The 22,101-nt window shown below is 42.0% G+C and overlaps 1 protein-coding gene across 4 annotated transcripts in view; it reads right to left on the bottom strand.

Annotated features, from left to right (window-relative positions):
* LOC133408830 (histone deacetylase 7-like) overlaps positions 1-22,101 on the bottom strand; it is a 43,966-nt gene that overhangs the window by 9,553 nt on the left and 12,312 nt on the right. For all 4 annotated transcript variants that reach the window (XM_061688093.1, XM_061688095.1, XM_061688096.1 and 1 more), the window contains exons 2-20: positions 16,839-17,020; positions 16,581-16,668; positions 15,777-15,891; positions 15,626-15,702; positions 14,709-14,822; positions 14,449-14,540; positions 13,099-13,197; positions 12,569-12,722; positions 11,724-11,968; positions 11,375-11,569; positions 10,656-10,851; positions 9,736-9,869; positions 9,399-9,519; positions 9,251-9,300; positions 8,412-8,519; positions 7,382-7,437; positions 6,510-6,597; positions 6,084-6,203; positions 3,786-3,883 (exon numbers count right to left, since the gene is read on the bottom strand). In XM_061688093.1, the coding sequence (XP_061544077.1) occupies positions 3,786-3,883; positions 6,084-6,203; positions 6,510-6,597; positions 7,382-7,437; positions 8,412-8,519; positions 9,251-9,300; positions 9,399-9,519; positions 9,736-9,869; positions 10,656-10,851; positions 11,375-11,569; positions 11,724-11,968; positions 12,569-12,722; positions 13,099-13,197; positions 14,449-14,540; positions 14,709-14,822; positions 15,626-15,702; positions 15,777-15,891; positions 16,581-16,668; positions 16,839-16,970 (2,282 nt within the window). In that variant the 5' untranslated portion in view covers positions 16,971-17,020. The remainder of the gene's footprint in view (positions 1-3,785; positions 3,884-6,083; positions 6,204-6,509; positions 6,598-7,381; positions 7,438-8,411; positions 8,520-9,250; positions 9,301-9,398; positions 9,520-9,735; positions 9,870-10,655; positions 10,852-11,374; positions 11,570-11,723; positions 11,969-12,568; positions 12,723-13,098; positions 13,198-14,448; positions 14,541-14,708; positions 14,823-15,625; positions 15,703-15,776; positions 15,892-16,580; positions 16,669-16,838; positions 17,021-22,101) is intronic.

The following is a 22,101-nucleotide window of genomic DNA, read 5'->3' as shown; positions in this document are numbered from 1 at the left end:
GTAAAGAAACTGACACGTCACTGCAAACTATGTCAATTGAAAAAGAGATAAATGATAGAAATTTGACGGGTGTAGTGTTTGTGTGAAAGGACTGGTGGTAAGAGCAGCAGTTTCCAGGTGTGAACATGTGCAAAAATAGTACAAGGGAAAACAACGTGCGAGGGAAGGCCTGTGACACAAACAGGTAGAAATGAGACACCCTGTGCTCTCCAGGGAGAACACTTTCCTTGGTTCCTACTTCCTTCCCTCACTTGGCTGCCAAAGCGCTCACACGGCCCATGCTGTGTTTGATTCTCTCTCTTTCGGCGGTAGTTCAAAGGCGTTTGTGTGCGTCTGGTTCCTATTAGGAGCTCGTCCCTCTTCTCACGTCACTGACAGCCACCCATCTGGGATCCATTGGGCCTAATTACGCCGCCTTTGGATTCTCTAACAATTGCACCCCCCACTCCCTCTCTCCTCCTCTGTATTCTCCTCTCCTCCACACTTTGGGATGCGTCAGTAGCCAGCGAGAGATGAACACACGGCGCTACTGGCCAGTAGAATGACCTTAAATATGGACCACCGTCGTGATCCTCCAAACATACACAAAACATCATGACACCTCAACTCAACGCACCTCAGCTTTAATTTGATTGTACTTGAGTCTCAAAACCACTGGAAACCACAAGCCTGTCACTTACAGGCAGCCAAAAACAGACACACATCACCCGCGACCGAGTCTGGCTGGCTTTTCCCTCCATCCCGAGGAGAGTCCGGAACACCCTGTCATCCAAACAATGGATTCAAATTAAACTATGCAAACTGGCAGCGCACCGACAGAATAAACAGGAACTTATGATGCATTAAATTGTATCCATTTAGCGTGTTATGCCTTTCAGTGTACCAATCATCTAATGAGAACAAATGCAGTGAGACATTATACTCTAATGCAATTCAGTGTGCGTTACTCTTTGAAGTTAGCGAAGGATGTTTAATCTTGCTCACTTCTTGTCTTAATTAGGCTATGTTCACACTGCAGGTCAATTACCTTTTTTTTTTTTGTATTTGATTTTTTACATATCAATGTGAAGAGTAAAATTCCGTTTTTTTGTTTTCATTATCCAACCCAGGCCTCTTTCATATGTGGATATAAATCGGATATGTTTGCTCACGGCGCACTCATCTGACCTATCAAAGGCGACCAACGTCACAATTGTTCGACAAAACAGACACGCGACAAAAGCAAACGGCAGACAAAGGAGCAGAAAACAGTTACGGGCGAAAAGAAGATGCTTTACAACTGATCAATATAAAATAATGTTGGCTCCGGTGGCACAAAATCCTTGAAATTGCCACAAATGCGTCAATGACGAGACCTCCACAAGGAGCCACATTTACTCTCGTAAAGATGCCGCCTCCTAGTTGTTCACATGCATGTGACGTCACAGACGCATTCCGTCAACAGTACAAGTTGCATTTTTTGGGTTGTAATGTGAATGGCTACATAAAAAGATCGAATTGAACAAAACATCCGAATTGGGCATCATGCCCTGCAGAGTGAACGTAGCCTTAAAAATGTTATATAGTGGCTGTAATTATGATGCTGTTCAAGCACAATTTGATGTACAGTAGATAGATAGATAGATAGATAGATAGATAGATAGATAGATAGATAGATAGATAGATAGATAGACAGACAGACAGACAGACAGACAGACCCCGTTGTCCAGCCACTGGTGCTCTCAGTGGCGTTCCCGAGCCATAACTCACGCAGGAGCTGCTGTCGGCCAGACTCTCACATGCAGAAACAGCTTGAGACCAACCGGCCAACCTCCCTCCAGCTCGTCATATCATACGCCACCCTACCAGGCTCCGCCTCTTAAAGGCACACACTTAACACTTAATACGTACAGTATATTCTGTACATTTTCTACTTGTAATTTTTGGGTATTGATATGCATTTCAATGTGTTTAAAGCATGTAGGAGGGGTACAATATCAAAAAAAAAAGAAAGGTTAATATGGTTTCTCTTTTCGTTCCGGTTGGGTCTGGAACGTATTCCTGCGATGAACGGGGATTTATTGCATACACGTTCTTGATTTTCAGCGTTTTAGTCTCCAAAACATTTTCATGTAAAGAATCGGCCAGACAGCTGATAATGCTGTCGTGTAAACTTCCCCTGAGGTTCAGGTACAGCCACCGACAGAACAGCCCCCACAGAATCACACGACACTGCGAATACTGTAAAGATTGTGGTGAGCAAAGGAAGTTTTACACATGAAAACGCTTCTCATTTCCCGATACTGGGTAAAAAACCAAAACCAAACGGCTGCTCCGGAAAGAACCAGTTGTTCCTTAATTACCATTCTAAACTCTAGTAAACACTGGACTTAGTGTTTCAAAGCCGGCATACCGGGCCTATGGCTTTTATTTTATTTTTTCACCATTACGGGTAACCTCATTAGCATTTTTCCTTTGACGAGGGGCCCACCCACTGAGTGAGCGGGACGTTGATCTGAAATAGGGTTTCATCATCTGGGTGTGAGCCACGAGTGGAAACATATCACAGTATTGAGCTGAACAAACAAATTTATTACAGGAAAAATGCAATAAATCAAAGAAAATGTAAGATGAGTGACATCCCAAAGTAAAAAACTTTTTTGTCAATTGGTTTAATCAAGGAAGGAGAGGTAATATGGCCGTCAATGCCTAAAGCTTCATCAAATTATACTGTAGTATAGTAACTTGTTAAAAGGTAAATTGTAACCATTGTAAATATAGTTTGCTCTCCACATCCTTTGGTAGAGTCATATTATTAAAAAGTTTTGCTGTAACAAGCATGGCATATTTTAGTTCTGTTGCATGAGTTGAAAGTATGGGTCTCAATTTGCAGAAATATTGATTATGCGGAGGTCCACTCATTTGCAACAAGCTTTGGTTAGTGACTAAAATAATGAAATTACATAAAATCTTAAATGATTCCTCTCCAAGGCAGCTGAACTTGGCCCTGACCAACACTATCACCAGGTGGAGAGCTCTCCAGTGAGTTGTCACTTCAGGAATAAAGTGCAACTATTGTAAAGTATGGTTATTTAGAAAGTGTATGTTATTTAAAATTTTGTGTACAATCTTTATTGGTATCAATAACTCTTGTTATATTTTTCAGAAATAGAGTCAGGGCATGCAGAGTAAACTGTACCTTCAGCAAAAACGCTTGCGGTCGAGATTCTTTTTTTTTTATATATAAAGTTGGGTACAGTATAATAAAAAATAGCCATGATTCAGAGTTGCATTATATGTTATGAAACAGGAAGAGTTTTTCTTACAGAACAATTATGTTTCTCCAATCTAGGGGAAACTGAAAATAAAATCATGTCAGATATGTGCTTTTTATAAAACAAAATCTGTTTGTACTAACTTCTTTTGGTTAAATGATCACAAAAGACTTGAAAAGTGTGTTTTCGTGGCCATTAAATATATTTTTTAATTTTATTATTTTATTTGTATAATATATATATGCAACAAATATGTTACATAAGATCAAGTGGGCTGGGCACTGTTAGTGTATGACTGAAATTCTATTCTAATCTGTGGGTGTGCAACTTCAAATTCAATTCATCCATCCATCTATCCATTTTCACACACAGACACTAGATTATATTTTTCAAAAGCATGCATGTTGTGTAAAAGACGATTTAACTTTTAAGATGATAGAACTATTATGTGTGTGTGGGTGAAAAAGAAAAAGATAAGCTGTATTCCTGAGACTTGGGTAAAGAATTGACGGCGACAATAGTTATTTTTACCTGAATGCAGCCAGATACTCGGCATCACCCATGGGAGGTTTCAAACCGCCTGTCCATCCAATGTTCACGTTGAAACCCTCGCCCGCCCCCGCACCAACCTGGAAGAGCACAGTGAGAGCAAATGTTCAAAATGCTCATTTTAAAGGTGCACGATAGTTTTTATTTTGCTATATTCGCCAACATTACAGTCAGGTAGAACTAAGGGAGGTCCTTTGACCTCACATATTTAGGGAAACTGAGGCCCAGTCTTGGAAAGAAGGTCTAAGGATTCCTCGTTCTCTTTGTAGTCCTGCTAACAGCCATTTAGCCCTCCTCACAGCCCTTCGCCATCAGTCAATGTGTCAGTTTGAAGGGAGCGTGTGGAGGCTGATTGACACGGTCTTGGCAACAAGGTGTGGTAATGTGTGTGCATGTGTATGGCTGTGAGAGCAAGAAAAGAATGCTGATGAGCATTGCAGAGCGCCTGACTCCATTCTTCTCTCAGAGGACGGGATGTTCACAGGGCAAACACAAAACACATGAGGCCTTCCACCCTGTGCCAACTGGTAATGCACTCGCATGCGCGTGTGCGCGCACCCACACAGTCACACAATTCCTACTATTGCTCCAAGTATCTTGTGCTCTCTTATGTTGTGTCTTCCTTTCATGTTGAAAGCGTTGCTGGAATAGATTAGGACTTCGCTGGTTACTGTGTGGTACACAGCAGTCTGCGTTATGACTATGACATCACAACCTTACCCCATGGAGAGTTATATACCTACACGGGGGGACAGTGAGACTCCAGTGGTTTACCGCACAGCTAAACAGAGGTTGAAGGGCCACTTAAGGCGAAACCACATCCAAGTCAACCGAGTGTTTTATGTACCATCCTCATCAGGGGAATTTATGGGAAAACATTGACCATTTACCCTCATTATTGGGGGAGGGAAGATGGGAGCAAAAGAGGAAAGAATGTGTGGGATTGAATGGTTGTTGTGAATTCTATCATGGGTACATTGAGACAGTGTAGAATGGCACACAGGCAGATTTCATAGGCAGCTTCATCTCTTGTATGAAAATAGGCCTGTGTACACATCTTTTCAGGACGTTCTACTCTAATCTGCTCAAACGTGAACACCGGAGAAGAAAAAAAGTCTGTGTCATACACACCAAGAGTAATGACACAGACAATGGCAATACGGGTCACGGCAGCAGAAGTACACTTCCAATTACTTTAACCTGAATAGTGGAATATATCTGGATAGCTCCTTCTTTCTAATCTCACATCAGGCGGAATCATGAGCTCTGTAAGCAGCTGCATTCGTGTACCATCAACAATTATTTCTCAGTGAATCTGAGTTTTAAGTACAGGGGCTTCTCACGGGTGGTTGCTATGAATGCTTTTACTTGTGTCACTCAGGCGGTGCATTACACAAGATTACAGTGATTTATGAAGGACTTGCTGTGGACCATAATGACAACTACTGCTTACCTAATCATAGCCCTCACCTTGAACACATGCTTATTTTAACCAAGGACTCAACGAGGAATGCAAGGTTGCAGATGACCACAATTTAATTCCACTGGACATCTTTTAGTTTCATCAGCCCTTATCAACAAATGGGAACTTGTTTGGCCCGTGTTGAGAACTGAAGGATTGTTACACAAAATGAGAACCAAATGACAGTGACCTATGTTAAGCACGTAACATATCTAATATGTGTTCAATGAATACCAATTGAGCCTCAGTATCCCAATGGGACACATCCACCTGTCCATCTATCCATCCATCCATTTTCTGTTGCACTTATCCTCATTAGTATTGTGGGTGATCAGGAGCCTACATATCTGAGCTGACTTTGGGTGAGTGGCGGGGTACACCTTGGACTGGTCGCCAGGAATATCCAGAAAAAAAAACCCACGAAATGAACCGGGACAACATGCAAACTCCATACCGGAAGGCCAGTCAAGGACACAAGGTTTGGAACCTGAACCTCAGAAGTGTGAGGCAATGGGAAACTAGATAGTTCTATCTTTAAGTGCCAGTTTTTGCATCGAATTGAAACAGTAGCCCCTTTCACACTGGGTTTCCTAAAAATTGGCACATCAGAGGAGTAAACAATACAACCAGCATTTATTTACCTGTGTGTTTCAGACAGAACTTGTTGTGCACTTTCACACAGCTTTTTAGCTGATGTGGCTACCAGAAAACAGAATTATATGGGCAGCAATGCCAGTGTACTAAGCGAACAGCAACAAATGAGCAAAAAGCAGAGAAAAAGCCAGCTATTTGTGAAGGACTACTGTGTCACTATCTACCTCGTTAGGATGCCCACCACCAGGGAAGAAGTTGCCGTTATCGTAGCGATGTAGCGAGATATACAGGACACTTGGGTCATTGTAGAAGGCTTCCTGGGTGCCATTGCCATGGTGAACATCCTGGACATTGATGGTGACAGAAGAAGTTAAAATCAACAAACTGAAGACTCGCGTGTATTTCAGGTTTCAGATGTATTTTAAATGGACTTTTATGTCAAATTTGAATGAATGTCCGATATTGCAAGCTAATGAAAAAAATGTGTGTACTCCAGCAACACACACAGGACATCTAGTATTTGCTTGAGTGTATTCACAACTGTAAAAGACTGCAGTGCTCTTGTACCAATGACAACAAATGTGTACATGTGCTTCTCCCTGCCCATGAGGGAATCAGTGAGTGACCCTGGTCATGCTGTGGCTCCTCACCCAGTCCACAATTAGGATTTTGCCAACATTGAGTTTCTGTTGTAGTTGCTTGGCAGTGATGGCCACTGAATTGAAGAAACAAAAACCCCTGTGGACAAACAGGAAGGCCATATGTGTTTGTCAGGATACCAACAGCATATTAATATCAAACAACCACCATATGGAGTGTGGGGACCTCTGAAACAAGTCATGTGGTGCTTATTGAGCACAGGTTGGGACAGTCACAGCACGGACCGCCTTTGACACGCTAACATGTAAATATTTTCAGAATGAATGCGTTTTGTGTGATGAGGGAAATGTGTTTTTATATGAGAATGTCACGCCGTGTCAAAAATCTTGAAACAGTAAAAAATGCAGAGGTCACAGACTATGTGACAAAGTGAAACACAAGCTTATCATAAAATTCACCGCTCAAGCCAAAAGATTTACAGAGTATTTTTGACAGGATGTGATGAGGAATGAGCACAGAATGTGGCGCAGCACTTCCCTCCTCACTATAGTGGGGAAAAATGGTCATATGTGGAAAACAATGGAGGAATGTTAGAGTCAGCAGTGGTCGTAAACTGTGTGAGTGTGTTTGTGTATAGGAAGGAAATATATCGTATATACAGTCTCCTCATAAAGAAAAGTATATCCTCCCATAAATAACTGGTGACATGCACTGCTCAGGACACACGCAAACAGTCCCAGCTGAATGTGGTCGCATGGCTAAATGCTTCCAATCAAAGACTGTCACAGATCCACGCCCACCCATAGAGCGCACACCCAACCGCACACAGGCCGGTCTTAAACGTCGAGTCAGGAGTGCGGCTAATATGTAATAAATGCATTGAAAATTGTTGCAGAGCAGAAACTCGTCTTAATGCACTTACAGAGGGGAGGAGTGTGTGGCATGGTGCCCGGGCGGCCTCACCACTGCAAATCCATTCTGAAAGAGGAGAAGAAGACAAACTCAACACCTTGCTGACTGTTATGTGCCAAACATCACTCTGAAAAGATTCACATCTGTGTATTTACAACTGGTGGTGCTCGTGGAGATCATTTAAGACAAAGACTGACCAATGAATCCATGAAAACAAATACTATGTGTTTACCTTGGAACAAATGCATCCAACGTCATACTGTACTCAGCGGGAAAACAAATTTGGATTACGAAGTATCTATAAGTAGAAATGTTGGCAAATCTCATGAGACTACTCGCTCAGCTTCATAGTAAAAAGTTAAGTAACACCAAATGTGTTTTGTGTGTGTAGTTTCGCACTTATTAATTCCAGCAATACCTATAAAGAGCAATTAGGTTAAGCTGTTTTTTTAATTCTTTCATTTAATTATGCAGGTACTGTGGTCCAATTCTTGGACTTGTATGAATAGTAGGAACATTAAAGTGTTAATTAACACTTAAAACATTGCCTGTGTAGTTGACAAAAAGGTTTATAAATGCAATAATTTGTAACTGAAATGAAATGAAAACAACCAAGTGAACCAACATTACTGAACTTGTCAAATAATGACATATGTATACAAATACTTTTCAGTAAGCTGTTCTACATGTGGCTGAAGGAGAATTTACTAAACCGTAGCCAAAGGATGAGGCAGAAATCTGAGATCCAAGAGAATATTATGACCAATTACTTGATAATGAGCCAAGAGGGAAAATTGGTCAAGTAGGGTGTGGATTTAGATGTCAGATCTAAGATTTCTTTTTCAATGTTTTATTTATTGTTGACACTGCAATTACATTATTGCCACCTTTACAACTTACTGTAGGTGTTCAGACTTGGCGGATGTCTGCTCTCTTCTGAGTGTCCTTGCTTAAAGCTGTGTTATTTTAAGATGACACCCAGCTTTGAAATCCCTGCACAAATGTCAACGTTGACAATTCCTTCTGCAATAAAGACGCACCTTCAGCTCTCCTTGTGCCACCTTCAGTGCCAGGTCGATGACACAGCCGGCCGCAATACGAGAAGCCGCTGCCGTGTGAAGCTCGTTCCAGACTGTGTCGTTATCAACCTGTCAGCAAAATAACAAATTAAGACAACGGTGAAAAGAACATTACACATACAGAACTAAATATACAGTACGTATTGAAATGTATGTTTATGTATTGAAATAGTTGTTAAAAAATCTAGAACCAAAATGGATTCAAGTCAGCATTCAGCCACACTTGTGTTTCTATATGACTTATTTTGAAGTCACGTCTGGCAGCGTCCCACAGTGGAACAATGAAATCAGAGGAATTTCTTTTACCACAGACTTTGCCATCTTGTTCCAATAACTCCGCAAGCAAAGTCATGGACCGGAAATCCAGGCAGATCAGTCATCTTATCAACTGACACCCAGCCCCCTCTCCTCTCCTCTCCTCTCCTCTCCTCTCCTCTCCTCTCCTCTCCTCTCCTCTCCTCTCCTCTCCTCTCCTCCCCTCTCCTCACTTTCACTTACGTTGACTGTTCCACAGACATTTTATTCAGGAGCATCTTTACTTTAAAGAAATATATTTGACACAAGATCATTTTTTCCATCTCTGTTGCTTCCATACACATTATTTTCCCCTCCCACCCACTACACCACCTTGTTTTTTCCCCTTGTCCATTTTCTTAAACTGCACTATTTGAAGGTCCATTGGCTTAACTGTGTAATGGTGCATGTAATATCTAGTTTGCTGTGATGCAGTTAAAGATGTGATAAGATTCCTAAATGGGGTTTGAAAGATGTGAGACATATACGCAGGCAGTTGCACTCACCCCTACTCCTCCACACGGTAACATAACAAATATACGTTGAGTCAAGATTCCTGCAGGAAGAAATGACTCGGATTCATTAATGATGTTATTATTCTTATTTGAATTATTGTTTATGTTAATAATGTCAGTTAATGTCAGTAACACTTACGAGCCAACTTGGGGTTGTCTAGCTTGAGGCGGTGCAGAGGGTTGGTGCCGTACCGAAGCACGTGTTTTTCTGAATGGACTGACTGCAGCTCTTCTAAAGTGGCCTTCCTACTTCGGATATGCTAAAAACACACACACACACACATATATAGTACATGCAGATGGCAAATGAAAATGGCAATGAAACATGACGCTGGACACGGCTTTGAAGACAATGAAAGTGATGTGAATCTTGCTGTGGCATTCGCATTCATCAGATCTCAAAAGAGCACGAGAATAACATGTTAGAATTCTGCAACGCCAATCAAGCGTAGGTGTGCGTCCATTTAGTTTCACACCTCACAATGGCTCCGCAGGCCTCGTTCGTGAAGTCGGGACCAAATGCTCTGGATTCTCCCAGGATGCTCGGGGTGGCAGCTGTTGTCGCCACAGGTGCACTGGTGCTTTTGCATCTGCGTATCGTAAACGACACCTACACAAAAATGGATTGGTTGAACACTTCCTTTGTTACATATACAATGTACAGCGTAAATTCTTCTCTGCATTTAACCCATTTTGAGAAGCAGTTGGTGGCCAAATCCTGTGTCAGCACCACTTTTGACTCTCAATCGAATTACACTTTATGTCAAAATACACAAGTTGTCACTTGTGAGTAAAAGGGAGCAGACAATTTAATTTTGTCCTGATTTCATCCAAAGTCTCTCCTGTCTGATCGTGTTCTATTTGGCGCAGTTACAGTGGTGTCATAAAACCCAAATAAATGCCAGTCTTAGCTGCTAGACTCCCGGGGTTGGATTTCCAGAATGTCAGCATGGTGAGTGGTTCTACCTTCCGATTTACCACAAACCCACACCAGTTCTGAGCCAAAGCCACTTCAATGTACATGTGCAAGTCAGAGGACAATAAACATGGCACAGACGAGATGAACTTGGTGTGGGGTGGCTTGATTGTCAGAGCTTTGGCAGCAAAATGTTAGCCTTAACATAACAACCTTGAAACAAAACCACCATTCAAGAGTTGAATCGTTTTTAGTTGGGAACAAATAACTGTTTTAGAGGGTGTTGAATCTGTCAATGGTCAATTTTAAAACATTAAATTATGGTGCCGAAGAACTGTTCAGGGTTCAAGTACATTTTTGAAGCGATTGTATTTTGTGATCAATGTAATCAACTATATTTTTGAATCGAGAGGAAATTATGACATGCCTAGGAAGAAAAAAAGATATCGTTTTTTTCTGCTTTCCTTCTGTGCGACTCACCAGTGGTGAAGCGGAGCTTGACATCTGCAGTAGGACTGGACAGAGGAACAGGGATAGTTGAGGATGCATTCTGAAGGGGAGGCAGGGAGGTCGAGGCAGGGGAGGACTGCGTTCGGACCAAAGGTTGGTGAGGCCACATCAGGACAGGCGCATTAGGCGAGTCCATGTGGAATCCTGCTCGATGGACCAACTGCCTCTGTGTTTCCCACGTAAAGCATGAAGAATATGAGAACAGAACTGGAGGACATGTGAAAGAAACTACCAAATCAAAATTCCCTCTCATGTATCCCATAACTACGCTTGACAATTGTCAGCGGGTTGACAGCCGTTTTTAAAGATATAGCGCCCCCTTATGTTAAAAGAAAATGTTCGAGAAGGTTAATTTGGTTTAACAGTCGTGAAAGATGTCGATCATTATCGTCGCATTTCAGTCATCAATTGATTTTGATTGATCGATAGTATTTTTTAAAATGATAAATAGTATATTAATGTTTTTAATTATAAAATACAACTTTGGATTTCAAAGCTTCTGACTCTTTTTGGGGCAGTGAACATATTGCTTGTTGCTCAAACTAAAGCATTTCAAGCATCAGGTCAATATATTAATCTCATCAATCTCTTCTTACCTATGGCAACCCTATCCCGGAGGTTCACATCCCAATGAGGTACAGTATGCACACAACAATGTTCCGCATCATACGACCAAGTGTCAATTTTACCTGACTGACGGAATGCGAGGTCTCAATCAGGCTTTCCCGTGAGGAGGTAGTGGACTCAGTGTCATAAACGGAGTCTGTGCTGGCAGAACTTTGTCTCCTGCGATAGCTGTCCTCGCAAACCGAGCCCGGTTCAGAGCCGCACATGGATCCAGACTCGGATCCAATATCCTCCAGGTCCATGTCCTCTGACGGGATCTGTGTCAGATGAGGATTTTCACTGAATATGGCGAGCTATACACTTAGCAAGTTTACATTGTGACAGATCATAATATTGCAACTCACCTGTACGTAACTAATCTAGAACTACTTTGTGTGAAACATGCACGTGTCTGCAACCAACACCGCTCACCTTGCGCAGGAGGGAATTCAACTTAAACCTATCCGACCCACTCCTGTGGCACTGCTGAGGCAGCTGGTGCTGAGTGTGACAGTGCAGGCTGGCATGCAGAGGAAGGGGCGAGTGGCTGTAGGGCGGAGGTTCAGAGCGTGTTCGCTCCAAGGGTTTGTGGGACGAAAAGGTGGTGAGGCCTTCTCTTCTTGTTGGGGAGGCCAGGTGAGGTCGCTGTTGCAGAAGAGGAGGGCTCAAACCTTGATCTGCGAACAAAAAGAGAATACAATAGGAGGAGGGGCAGAAAAAGAAAGAAAGAAAGAAAATCAGCAAACAAGGAAAATGCACAGAATGTAAGACAGAAATCAGTTTCAATTAAAATGAAACCATGAATAGTTTACGTGCATAGAATTGGCATGAAATAAAAACATTTAAAAAAAAAAAAAAAACCACTTAACTGTACTGAGGAAGTATTACAGTGTCTCTTCTGTATTTAAGCTGCATTGACACAAAATGGCCAGTAGGAGGAGCCTTTTTTTAAAATAACAGTTTTAAAAACGCAGGCGACAAGAAACAAATTACAGCATTTAATATTCTCGTTGCAGATATAAGTAGCAGACAAATAGCTGACATGAAATATATGTATTTTTCAAATCTATAAACATTGCTCATCGTGTTCACGAAGAATAGCTAACAAGGAACATTGTTTTCCATTCTCATTTTTTTTCAAATAACAAATCAAGATTGTTCCGAGGATTTGCGTGTGTTCTTATGTGTGCAAGCCAGACATAATGTATGCTATAGATGCAGTTTGACAAACATTGACAGCTATATAGGAAAAACTATTGAAGTCATTTATTACTCACAGGAGATGAGTTGCGAGTGTACAAGCCCAGTGTGTGGTTCCAGTATAAGTACAGGCTGCAGGCCGTGAGCCTGGGCTGGAAAACCTCCGTCGGGAGGTAAGTAGACTTGAGGCAGAGCGGATACGACCGCAGTCCTGGCTACTCGCATGTCAACCTGGATAGACAAGAGGATCAGAAGTGGGAGGATATATCCAGTATGTCAAGGTCATAATTAATACGAGACCAAATGAGCATGAGTAGACTCATCACATTTAGATGCTCACTGTTATTTTTATGAACACATTCTTAACATATAGTATGCTTCTCAATGGATGAAATTGGTCACAGTATTCAACACGGATAGCACACACTGGATCAATTGCGGGAACAGGCCGTGAGCGCCTTGAATGCTCGGTCTGTAAAAGGAACATCGAGAGGAGTACTAACCCTAATATACTGTGATTTGGGTTCGGCCCATTGAGATATGACCATATTTGAGCATTTTCCACTCCTTTAATACAATCTACGGTCACACTGAAAGAGTGACTCACCTGTGCAGGAAGTCCTGCAGTGATGTTGGGCCTGGCAGTTGGGCTGGTGGGCAGCGTGAAATTGGCCAATCGACCATCCTTCAGCAAAAGCCTTTGTGCCTGAAGCAGATGGACGTATTGATTACAAAGTACCTTACCAAAGATCACAAAAGAATCGTATTCGTTTTCAACAGTCACAAAGTACATTCATGCCACACGTAATTTTAGTGTCGCTCCAAGTATACGTACACGTACATAATCCCTGCAACGAGCAAAGAACAAATGGAAAGTAGATGTATAGCATCTAAATTAGACGATGAGTGATCATTAAACTGGGACGGTGTGACCCTGAAACTAACTGTAAATAATCTGGCATCCAATAGACCATGTGTGTCAGACGTCCGTCAAACGTCTGTCAGGTGGTCCGATCTGGCCCGTGGGGATAGAGAACACATTCACAGGAATTTTTGAATACAAGTAACTAATTGCTGCTAATTGTGTCCACTAAAGGTCACACTGACGACCACTTAAATGACCACTAACCCCTTGACATGACATTCTGGAATTGGCTGCTCCTCAGGATTTGACACCTGATATTGATTGATGCACTTGGAACGGCTAAAAGATGCCAACTTTCAGAAGCAAAGTAAGCCTACTTCATATAAAAGGCTGTGCCACCTTTGCACTACAGTTCTGCTAAAATGAATACTTCTTGTAGAAATATTTTATGACACTGAATATTGGAATTGTTTGTTGTTTTATAGATGTTGCATATTATATAGGAATCCATTTGGATCTATAAGTTGCACATGCGTAAATGGAAAAAATGATTCTTCATACTGTTGAAATTGCAATCGTTTGGTTAAGAGTTTCAGATTGCTCATATGATTTGCAACAACGTTTGCAGCAAGATAATAATTGATAAATGTGAATATTTTTTGAAAGTATTTATACTTATTTGGAGCGAAACAATGGGAGCATTTTGGGAAAGTTGTTATTTATAACTTATTAAACCCAAAACATTCTGGTCCCGCTCACTTGAGACGGGGCGCATGTGGCCCGCAAACTGAAATGAGTTTGACAGCCCTGCAATAGACACTCTGTAACACTGGCTGTCAAGCAACAGGAAATACCAGCAGGGACTGCTTTGTATCATGTACACACATTCTTGTAAAGGCATTTTCTGTCGCTGTTTATTCATAAAACAAAGGCAAGCATTTTTGTTCATAAAATAATGGTAAGCATGCATTGAAGAAAAGAAAGTCACCCCGGAAGCTGATGTTTTTTTTTAACACATAAACACACCGCACGATCCAAACATTAGAACTCATACAGGTCCCAGAGTTAGATCATTTACAACTATCTAGATACCTCATGAGAAAGTGGGAGGGCTCCATTGTCTGAATGGAGGCTGTCGTTAGGAGAGCTGCAATCTGATGCTGGGGTGCTGCTGGGAGAAGAGTCTGCGAGACAGAATGCATGCATGAACTCAAACAACTGGGATAGGCTCCTGCTTCACGTGACACTGAACAGGATAAGCGGTATAGAAAATGGACGGATGAATAAAACACAAAAATCTATTGTGCTGTATATTTGGAAAAAAATAGTGCAGCTCAATGCAGATACTCTACCTCGCGTTTCTGTCCTGTGCTTGACGGCAGGAGGGGCACTCCTCTTCCTCTGCAACGGGTTTGGTCTTGTGCTGATGAGCTTCTTTAACTTCCACTTCAATGTTGGCTCAGACACTGCATGCAAACAAAAAAAAAAAGCAACAACAAAAAAAAAACCTGAAATAAACACGCAAGGAAGCACGCGCACAGCACGACACACACGTGAATATATTTAGCCCATGAATTGCAGACTACAGAAACAGCAATGAAAGACGTGCAAAGTACCTCAGCATGACTGTACACACTATAAAGTAAAGGTTTTAACTACAATGTTATATTTTGAGAATCTACCAGAGAGCGACGAAGCAAATATCTAAACCAGTGTTAATAGAGTAAAATGTTTATTTTGCTCGGAATCCAAACCCCACCACCCACCAAAAAAAACAATCACCCAGGATCTGCTTCAGGAAAGATACAAGGCAGAACTTGTATTGTCTCGAGGCCATGAACCAAAACCAGCACGGGATCAAGATTTCGGAATCAAGCAAATCAATAATCCCATTAAAGTAGTAGTGCTTAGTGCGCTTTCAGAGGTGTGAAGACGATCAAACCAGTCTTCCGACTGTGAGAGAAACCTGCTCTGTACTCTCACACAGTTCATTTTACACATACCTAAGTCAATGTTATGTAACTGTTTTGGTTTTTGTGTCTCACTGTCACTGTTGTTTTTATGACTTGGAAGTTTTTGCTCACCTTCTTTCTCTTTCTGTCCCTGCAGGCCTGATATATCATGACTCGTCTTTATCCTAACGTACAGTACACTCCTGTTCACGTTTTCATTCTCTTGTTGTGGTTGATGAAATACAAAGACAGTTCAAATGGAGCATTACCATTTTTTTTCACCTAATGGTGGAAACAAGACAGGAGCAATAGGTCACCTGTTCGCCGCAGTTCTTTACACTGGATGTCACTGGGTGACGGCTGAGACTTTGGGGACATGTCTGGAAGTGGGTGCCTTGGTAACCAAGACAAATGCAGTTCAACAAATATGCAGTAATGGGACTCTGTTTTGAGTTTGTTTTGACTTACCCGTATCCTGGTGCAGGACTGCTGTGTTTGGGGGTGACCCTGTCATGGGTGGGCTGGCTCTTCATAATGATGTGCTGTCTGAGTTTCTGCCTCACCAGTGGACTGGCTACAGCACCTGCAGGTCAACATCATCACCACATCAGCAAGAAGTCGGGATGAGCAGCATCTACTGTACATTTCACGAGTAGTATCAAAGCCTGGGTTGCCAGTGCCTGGGGTCTGTATGTACGTGTGGCGCTTGAACCGCGGACTGTGTTGGGTAGTGATCAAGTATACAGTATGTCACCAGATTAGATAATTTAATTCCAAAATTTATGTACAGGTAATTGTAATCCATTTCATTACTGGGAGGAAATCCATCCATCCATTTTCTGAACCGCTTCTGCTCACTAGGGTCGCGGGCGTGCTGGAGACTTTCCCGGCTATCATGTGTAATACAATGACACCCCACTACTCCACTAATCAACTGAAATTGAGAAAACAAGGAACATTTTCTTGACGCAAGCAGAATGACGCAAGCAGTATCATTTATGAATGGCAACATCCAAAGCTGTCCTCAAGGCTACTCCCCATTTCCTGTATGGGGTGCAGCTTGATGTATTTCCTGAAACAATCTGGCCGGTTTGATGTAAGTTTCTGTATAAACGCAATTTCCTTGGAATCTGAGAGCAAAATGGTTACAGGACATCTGGAAATCCCCTTTTTATTGAAACATAGTGATCTATGACTCATATAAAGAAAATGTAAGCAATCTTACAAGAATAGTATACAACACTGAATAAATATTGTACATGACACACTCACTTTGTTCATTTTTACTCTTTCGTATTAACTGTTGTAGCTCTTCTTGTTTCTCAGCCTCCATCTCTCTTTGCCTTTGTTCAGTGTTATACTGAAAAAAAAAAAGAAAATGATGATGAAACCAAATATGCAAATGCACAAAGAATACAGCACCAACGAGCAGTACATCAAAAACTAATGTGGCAGCGGTGTCAAATCAATTGAATTTGCAAATAAGCAAATGCATTTGCAAATACTCAATGGCACGTTTTTCATACATACCTGCAAATGTTGGTATGAAAACTGGGAGCAGTGCTGAGAGGTAAAGGGTCCCAGGAATAAGGGACGGTGGGGAGCCAGCATAGCCGAATCTCTGCCTGGATGAACCAGCCTCTGGGAGACACTTAGGTCCATGGACTGCTCCCCACTTTTGGGTAGTGAAAGACCTTTGGTGATGGCATCCACTACAGGTAGAACAAGTACAAGTAGCGTTAGAGGAAGACATTCATTTTTACTAATGGCCAAACAGGACATGCAGAATTATAGCATCAAAAGATTAAGAAGGTTGAATACAATTTGGTTTATTTTTAGGATAATTTGTTGATTGCACTTGACATAAGATGACAAATGGTTAAAACAAAACTCAGATCAATTTCATTATTCTGTTTTCTTTCTCCCACGGTGAACTTAAAAAAAAGCAAAAAGTACAAATTTAGCGCACGTGACAAATGAACCAAACTTCAGTGTCTAAAAGGACAGACAGATGCAAAGGTGATGACACATGATTGAGAAATGGAATGTATACATCTTTTTTCACTGATTCCATCAAAAATGAGCATAATAATTGATAACGTAATCATTAAGAAATAAGTTGATCGTGCAGAATTGATTAAATGAGCCTTAAAGCAATTGTGGCAAAATCAAGTGTACCGCTTGCCTGCAACCATTTGTGTTTAAAGGGAGATGTAACAACATGACATCAGCTATAGGAAGCTGAGTTACATGGAAGAAACTTCAGGAAATTTACTGAGCCTTTACGCCTGCATATGACGGCAACCGACAAGATTGCTCAACAGTGCAAAGATTCACAAAAAGATGTTCTCCAAAAGTAAATCATCAATGCCAAACAACACAAAAAGAAAAACAAAGAATCTATATCCCAAGGTCGACTACGCCCTCGACAGACCTCCAGCCAATCGCAGGGCACCGATGAATGGGAATTAATGCCACTACTGTGACATGCAAGTCAGCTCTGTGAACCACTACACTACCAACGCAGAACAGTACAAAGCAAACCTGCAAAGTTTCCAGTAAAAGTCTCTCCTCATAAGCATTATTAGTTTCATGGTCACATGCAACTCGATTTGGGCCCAGTTCCCAACAGTCACACTGACTCACAGTCAAATAATCATCTCGGTGAGGGTGTTTTGGCCTTGCAAATGTCCCTCCCACGCCGTTACACCCCAGCAGGTCAAGTTGAGACTAACACACAGCAGAATAATATAAGGAGTTCATAAGACTATGAGGATTTACAGTACAAGCTAGAGTGATGCATTTACGCATAATGGTTTCACGTCTGCTTTTGTGATTAAAAGCCCTGCATGCACTGCATCCACATTAGCAACATTAGTGTGAAGTGAGCAAAGTTGTGGGGGATTCATTTGTCTTATTTGAATCTGTGAGGAGTACAATCAATAATAAAAAGAACGTGGTTAGCACATCTCACCTCAAATTGAAAACAACTCCGGTTTGTTTCTCTCCTCTGGCCTTTCTGTGTGGAGTTTGCATGTTTTTCCCGTGCATCTGTGGATGTTCTCCTGGTACTTCGGCTTCCTCCCCCATTCCAAAAATATGTGCGTGAGGTTAAAGAATCACTGCCTCCCTGATGGTTGCAATTGCCATTGTATCATGGTGTAATTGCCCATAGGTGTGAATGCAAATGGTTGTTTGTCTTTACAACCGAATGGCAACCAGTTGAAGTTGTAGCACACCTCTCGCTCGCTGAGCAGGATAAGTGGTAGAAAATTGATGGATAAAAAGAACAACTGAACGAAAATCATGCACTGTAATCTTAACAACAAAAAGAAGCCAATACTCATCCGTCAACCTGCATGTGCTGCCTAATGTATTCATAGAACAAAAACGTCATTAGCGAGGGTGGGGGAGCAGATCGACGGTAAGTGTAAAAAAAACAACAAGAACATGCACGCATGTATGCTGTTAAGAAATGTTACGTCCCGTGGATTTCTCTTTCATCTTCAATTGAAAATCATGCCACAGGGGGTCATGTAGAGGTAAATAGTTTCCCTTTCAAATTAGCATTTAATGATAGCTTTTTTGTTGTAACACCGCTTTTTGGCAATACTTTGATTACCACTGGAAAGCCCTAGTTTTCTATTTGAATGACGCTGCTTTCCTAAGGAACATGGATTCGTGGGGTGATCGGCACAGCCAAGTATGTGTCAAAATCTTCACTGCCTATGCCAAGCTTCTTTTTATTGACTCTTGTTTGATGTTCTGTGGTGTATTAGATGATTGAGGTCTTACCAGTGAGAAGGAAGGAACACAAAATATTGGCAGCGTTACAATGAAGTATTTTAATGGGACAGTGGAGGGTGTCAGTGTGAAAAGGCCTTAACACGCAGTCAGTTGCTTGAGTAGCTTGTGGAAAAAGCATACACAACCACTATAGCCAGATGCCATCTCCTCCTGCCGGTCATCAGCCTGGTCTCACACTGCTGGAGTGCACAGGTGCACCTGCACAATCTGCTTTTGACTGAGAGTCAACAAGGGATTAATTGAACAATGCAGCATGTGTATGCGCTGTTGCTGGACTTTGCGTTGGAGAGGTTCTCAGTATTCTTGAAACACTCCCATTTACTCCAAAACCTATCAGTTTAGTGTGCTGCCGTTTTAAACCGCTGCAAACTCGAGTTCAAATAATAAGCGTGAAACAGAATACGCTTTTTTTGCCATGATAAAACCTTTAAGTGTTTTATAAATAGCCAGAACTGTAGACGTTTTTCTCTCCCTTCTCATTTTGAGCATTGTTGTGCTAAAAATAAACAGGAGACAAACTTCTGGTTTCTGTAATGGCATATTTGTTTCACAACCATCCATCCTCTTTCTTTGGGCTTTCTGCACGCCATGCACACTCACACACACAGACAGTTGTGCACTTCCTGTATCTAAAGTTAGTCTGCACCATAACATCCTCTTGGTTCATTTAAGCGAACAGAAGCTGCTATTTTGGTTGAATAGATTTATCGGCACATTGCGGCAGCTTGAGAGCGCAGATGTCTCTCAGCTGTAGTTACATCCACACTGCGGCCTGTAAATTTGGCTTTGTTTATGGTTGGGTTGAAGCGAATGCCGCTTTGTTATTGGATGGAGTTCAGTAGGTAAGTCACGCTTTCGGCTAAGTGAGAGTTACTATTTGTGTGCGTACAGTCTGCACTGCATCAGACTTGAGGTTTCGACCTGCTTTGATGAGCAACATTGCAGTGAAAATAAAGGAGGGATATACTAGTATGGTGACAGATCAATGCAGCCAATCACCCAACACACTCACACCCACTTACATCCACATCATTGGGTACACCTGCACATTCTATCCAGCCATCCATTTTCCAAACCACTTATACTGTTCAGGGTCGCAGGGAACTGGAGCCTATCCCAGCTGACATCGGGTGAAAGGCAGACGACACCCTAAATTGGTTGTCAGCCAATCACAGGGCACATATAGAGACTGACAAGTATTCACGTCAACACCGAGTGGAAAGTGAACCCCCGAGGCGTGCACGGACGTCAGGGGAATGTACCACTGCACCGTCAGTGACGTCATGCATATTCTCACGAGCGCCACTAAAAGATCTTAATCAAAGTCATCAAACTATGAAGTATATGTATCAAAATGAGGTAATCATATTTGAAACAGCTGTTTGTATTCTGCAGAACACTTCTACAAAGCTACAGCCACAATAATAATCATCATATTTCCGAATGAATACAGCTCTTAAATTGGATCTTATTGGCTTGTGCAAGTGAACGTATGTCACAATAATGCCCACTTTGAGCAGTTCCTCCTACTTGCCACCTATCCCTCAGTTTCCCGTCCTCCCCCCTATTCTTACGTTGAGAGGAATGCACAGCTGTTAGGGACATTCTGTCCCTCTGCTTCTGAGCAGCTGGAATATCAATCTCCAAATGCGTGCATCCATATGTGTGTGTTCTTGTATGTGTGTGTGCGTGTGTGTGTCCACCTTATGCCGGCCAAGATATTAATAGCTTGCAGTTGCTTCTTTTGCCTGTACACAGCAGGTCTTTGTGTTTGCATATGTAGGATCGGAGCGTGCAACAGTTGAAGGTGCTTGTCCATGGGCATCAGCAATGGTGTGTGTCTGTGTATTAATAGTGCCCCTAATAGAAGCCGTTTGTTTCCTTTGCAAGGAGCCCTATATTGCTCAGCGCATGTTTCAGGACATGCATTTTATATTTAGTATCACCTGTTGTTGTGCACATGTTACAGAGTGCAATCATGCAAGTGTGTGTGGTGACGTATTAATAGCAGCGCACAGTGCATTTGTTGTTATGAGCGTTTGGCATCAAGTGCATTAAAAGCAACTGCCGACACAAATGTTTGTATTTGTGTGCGTTTTACCCAGAGTTATGAAACAAAAACGTTTTGAGATTATTAGTGTTGACACGGAGGATAGATAAACGAACAATGAATTGTCTAAGACTTTCTACCGTTTGTGCACGAACAGCCTATTTCCCTCAAATATTGTTTACAAATCTGTCTAAATCGGTTTTAGTGAGCACTTCTCGTTTGCCGAGACATTTACTCCAGGTGTGGCATAATAAAAGGTCACTTTATAATGTGCAGTTTAATTACACAGCATGATACCACAGATGTTTCGAGTGAGTGTACAATTGGCGTGCTGACTGCACGAATGCCCACTGGAGCTGTTGCCCATGAATTGAATGTTCATTTCTCCACCATAAACCGTCTCCAAACGCGTTTCAGGGAATTTGGCAGTGCATCCAATCACCCTTACGGCCACAGATCACCACACCAGCCCAGAACCTCCAGATAAAGCATCGTCACCGTTAGGAACGTCTGAGACCTTTCACCTGGACAGCTGCTGCAACAAATGGTTTGCATACTGTCAGAAACTGTCTCAATCAAGCTCATCTGCATGCTCGTCATCACAACCTGACTACAGTTCGTCATCGTAACTGACTTGAGTTGGCTGATGCTCACATTCAATGGCGTCTGGCACTCTTTCACTGTACAGGGTCGATATTAGACAGCATGTATGACGTAGTGTAGCTGAGCGGTGTGCTGATGTCACCATTGTGGATCAAGTGGTCCATTGTGGTGGTGGGGTTACATTATGGGCAAGCATATGTTATGTACAAAGAACACAGGTGCATTTTACTGATGACATTTTGCATGCACAGAGACGCCGTGACGAGATCCTGCCCATTGGTGTGTCAACCATCTAGCACCATGGAAGTACGGGGAGATATATATCCGCGATTT

The sequence above is a fragment of the Phycodurus eques genome, chromosome 10, assembly GCF_024500275.1.
Source record: "Phycodurus eques isolate BA_2022a chromosome 10, UOR_Pequ_1.1, whole genome shotgun sequence".
NCBI classification, from domain to species: Eukaryota; Metazoa; Chordata; class Actinopteri; order Syngnathiformes; family Syngnathidae; genus Phycodurus; species Phycodurus eques.
The sequence above is the reverse complement of the archived record's forward strand: the minus strand, read 5'-3'. Positions and strand labels throughout refer to the sequence as shown.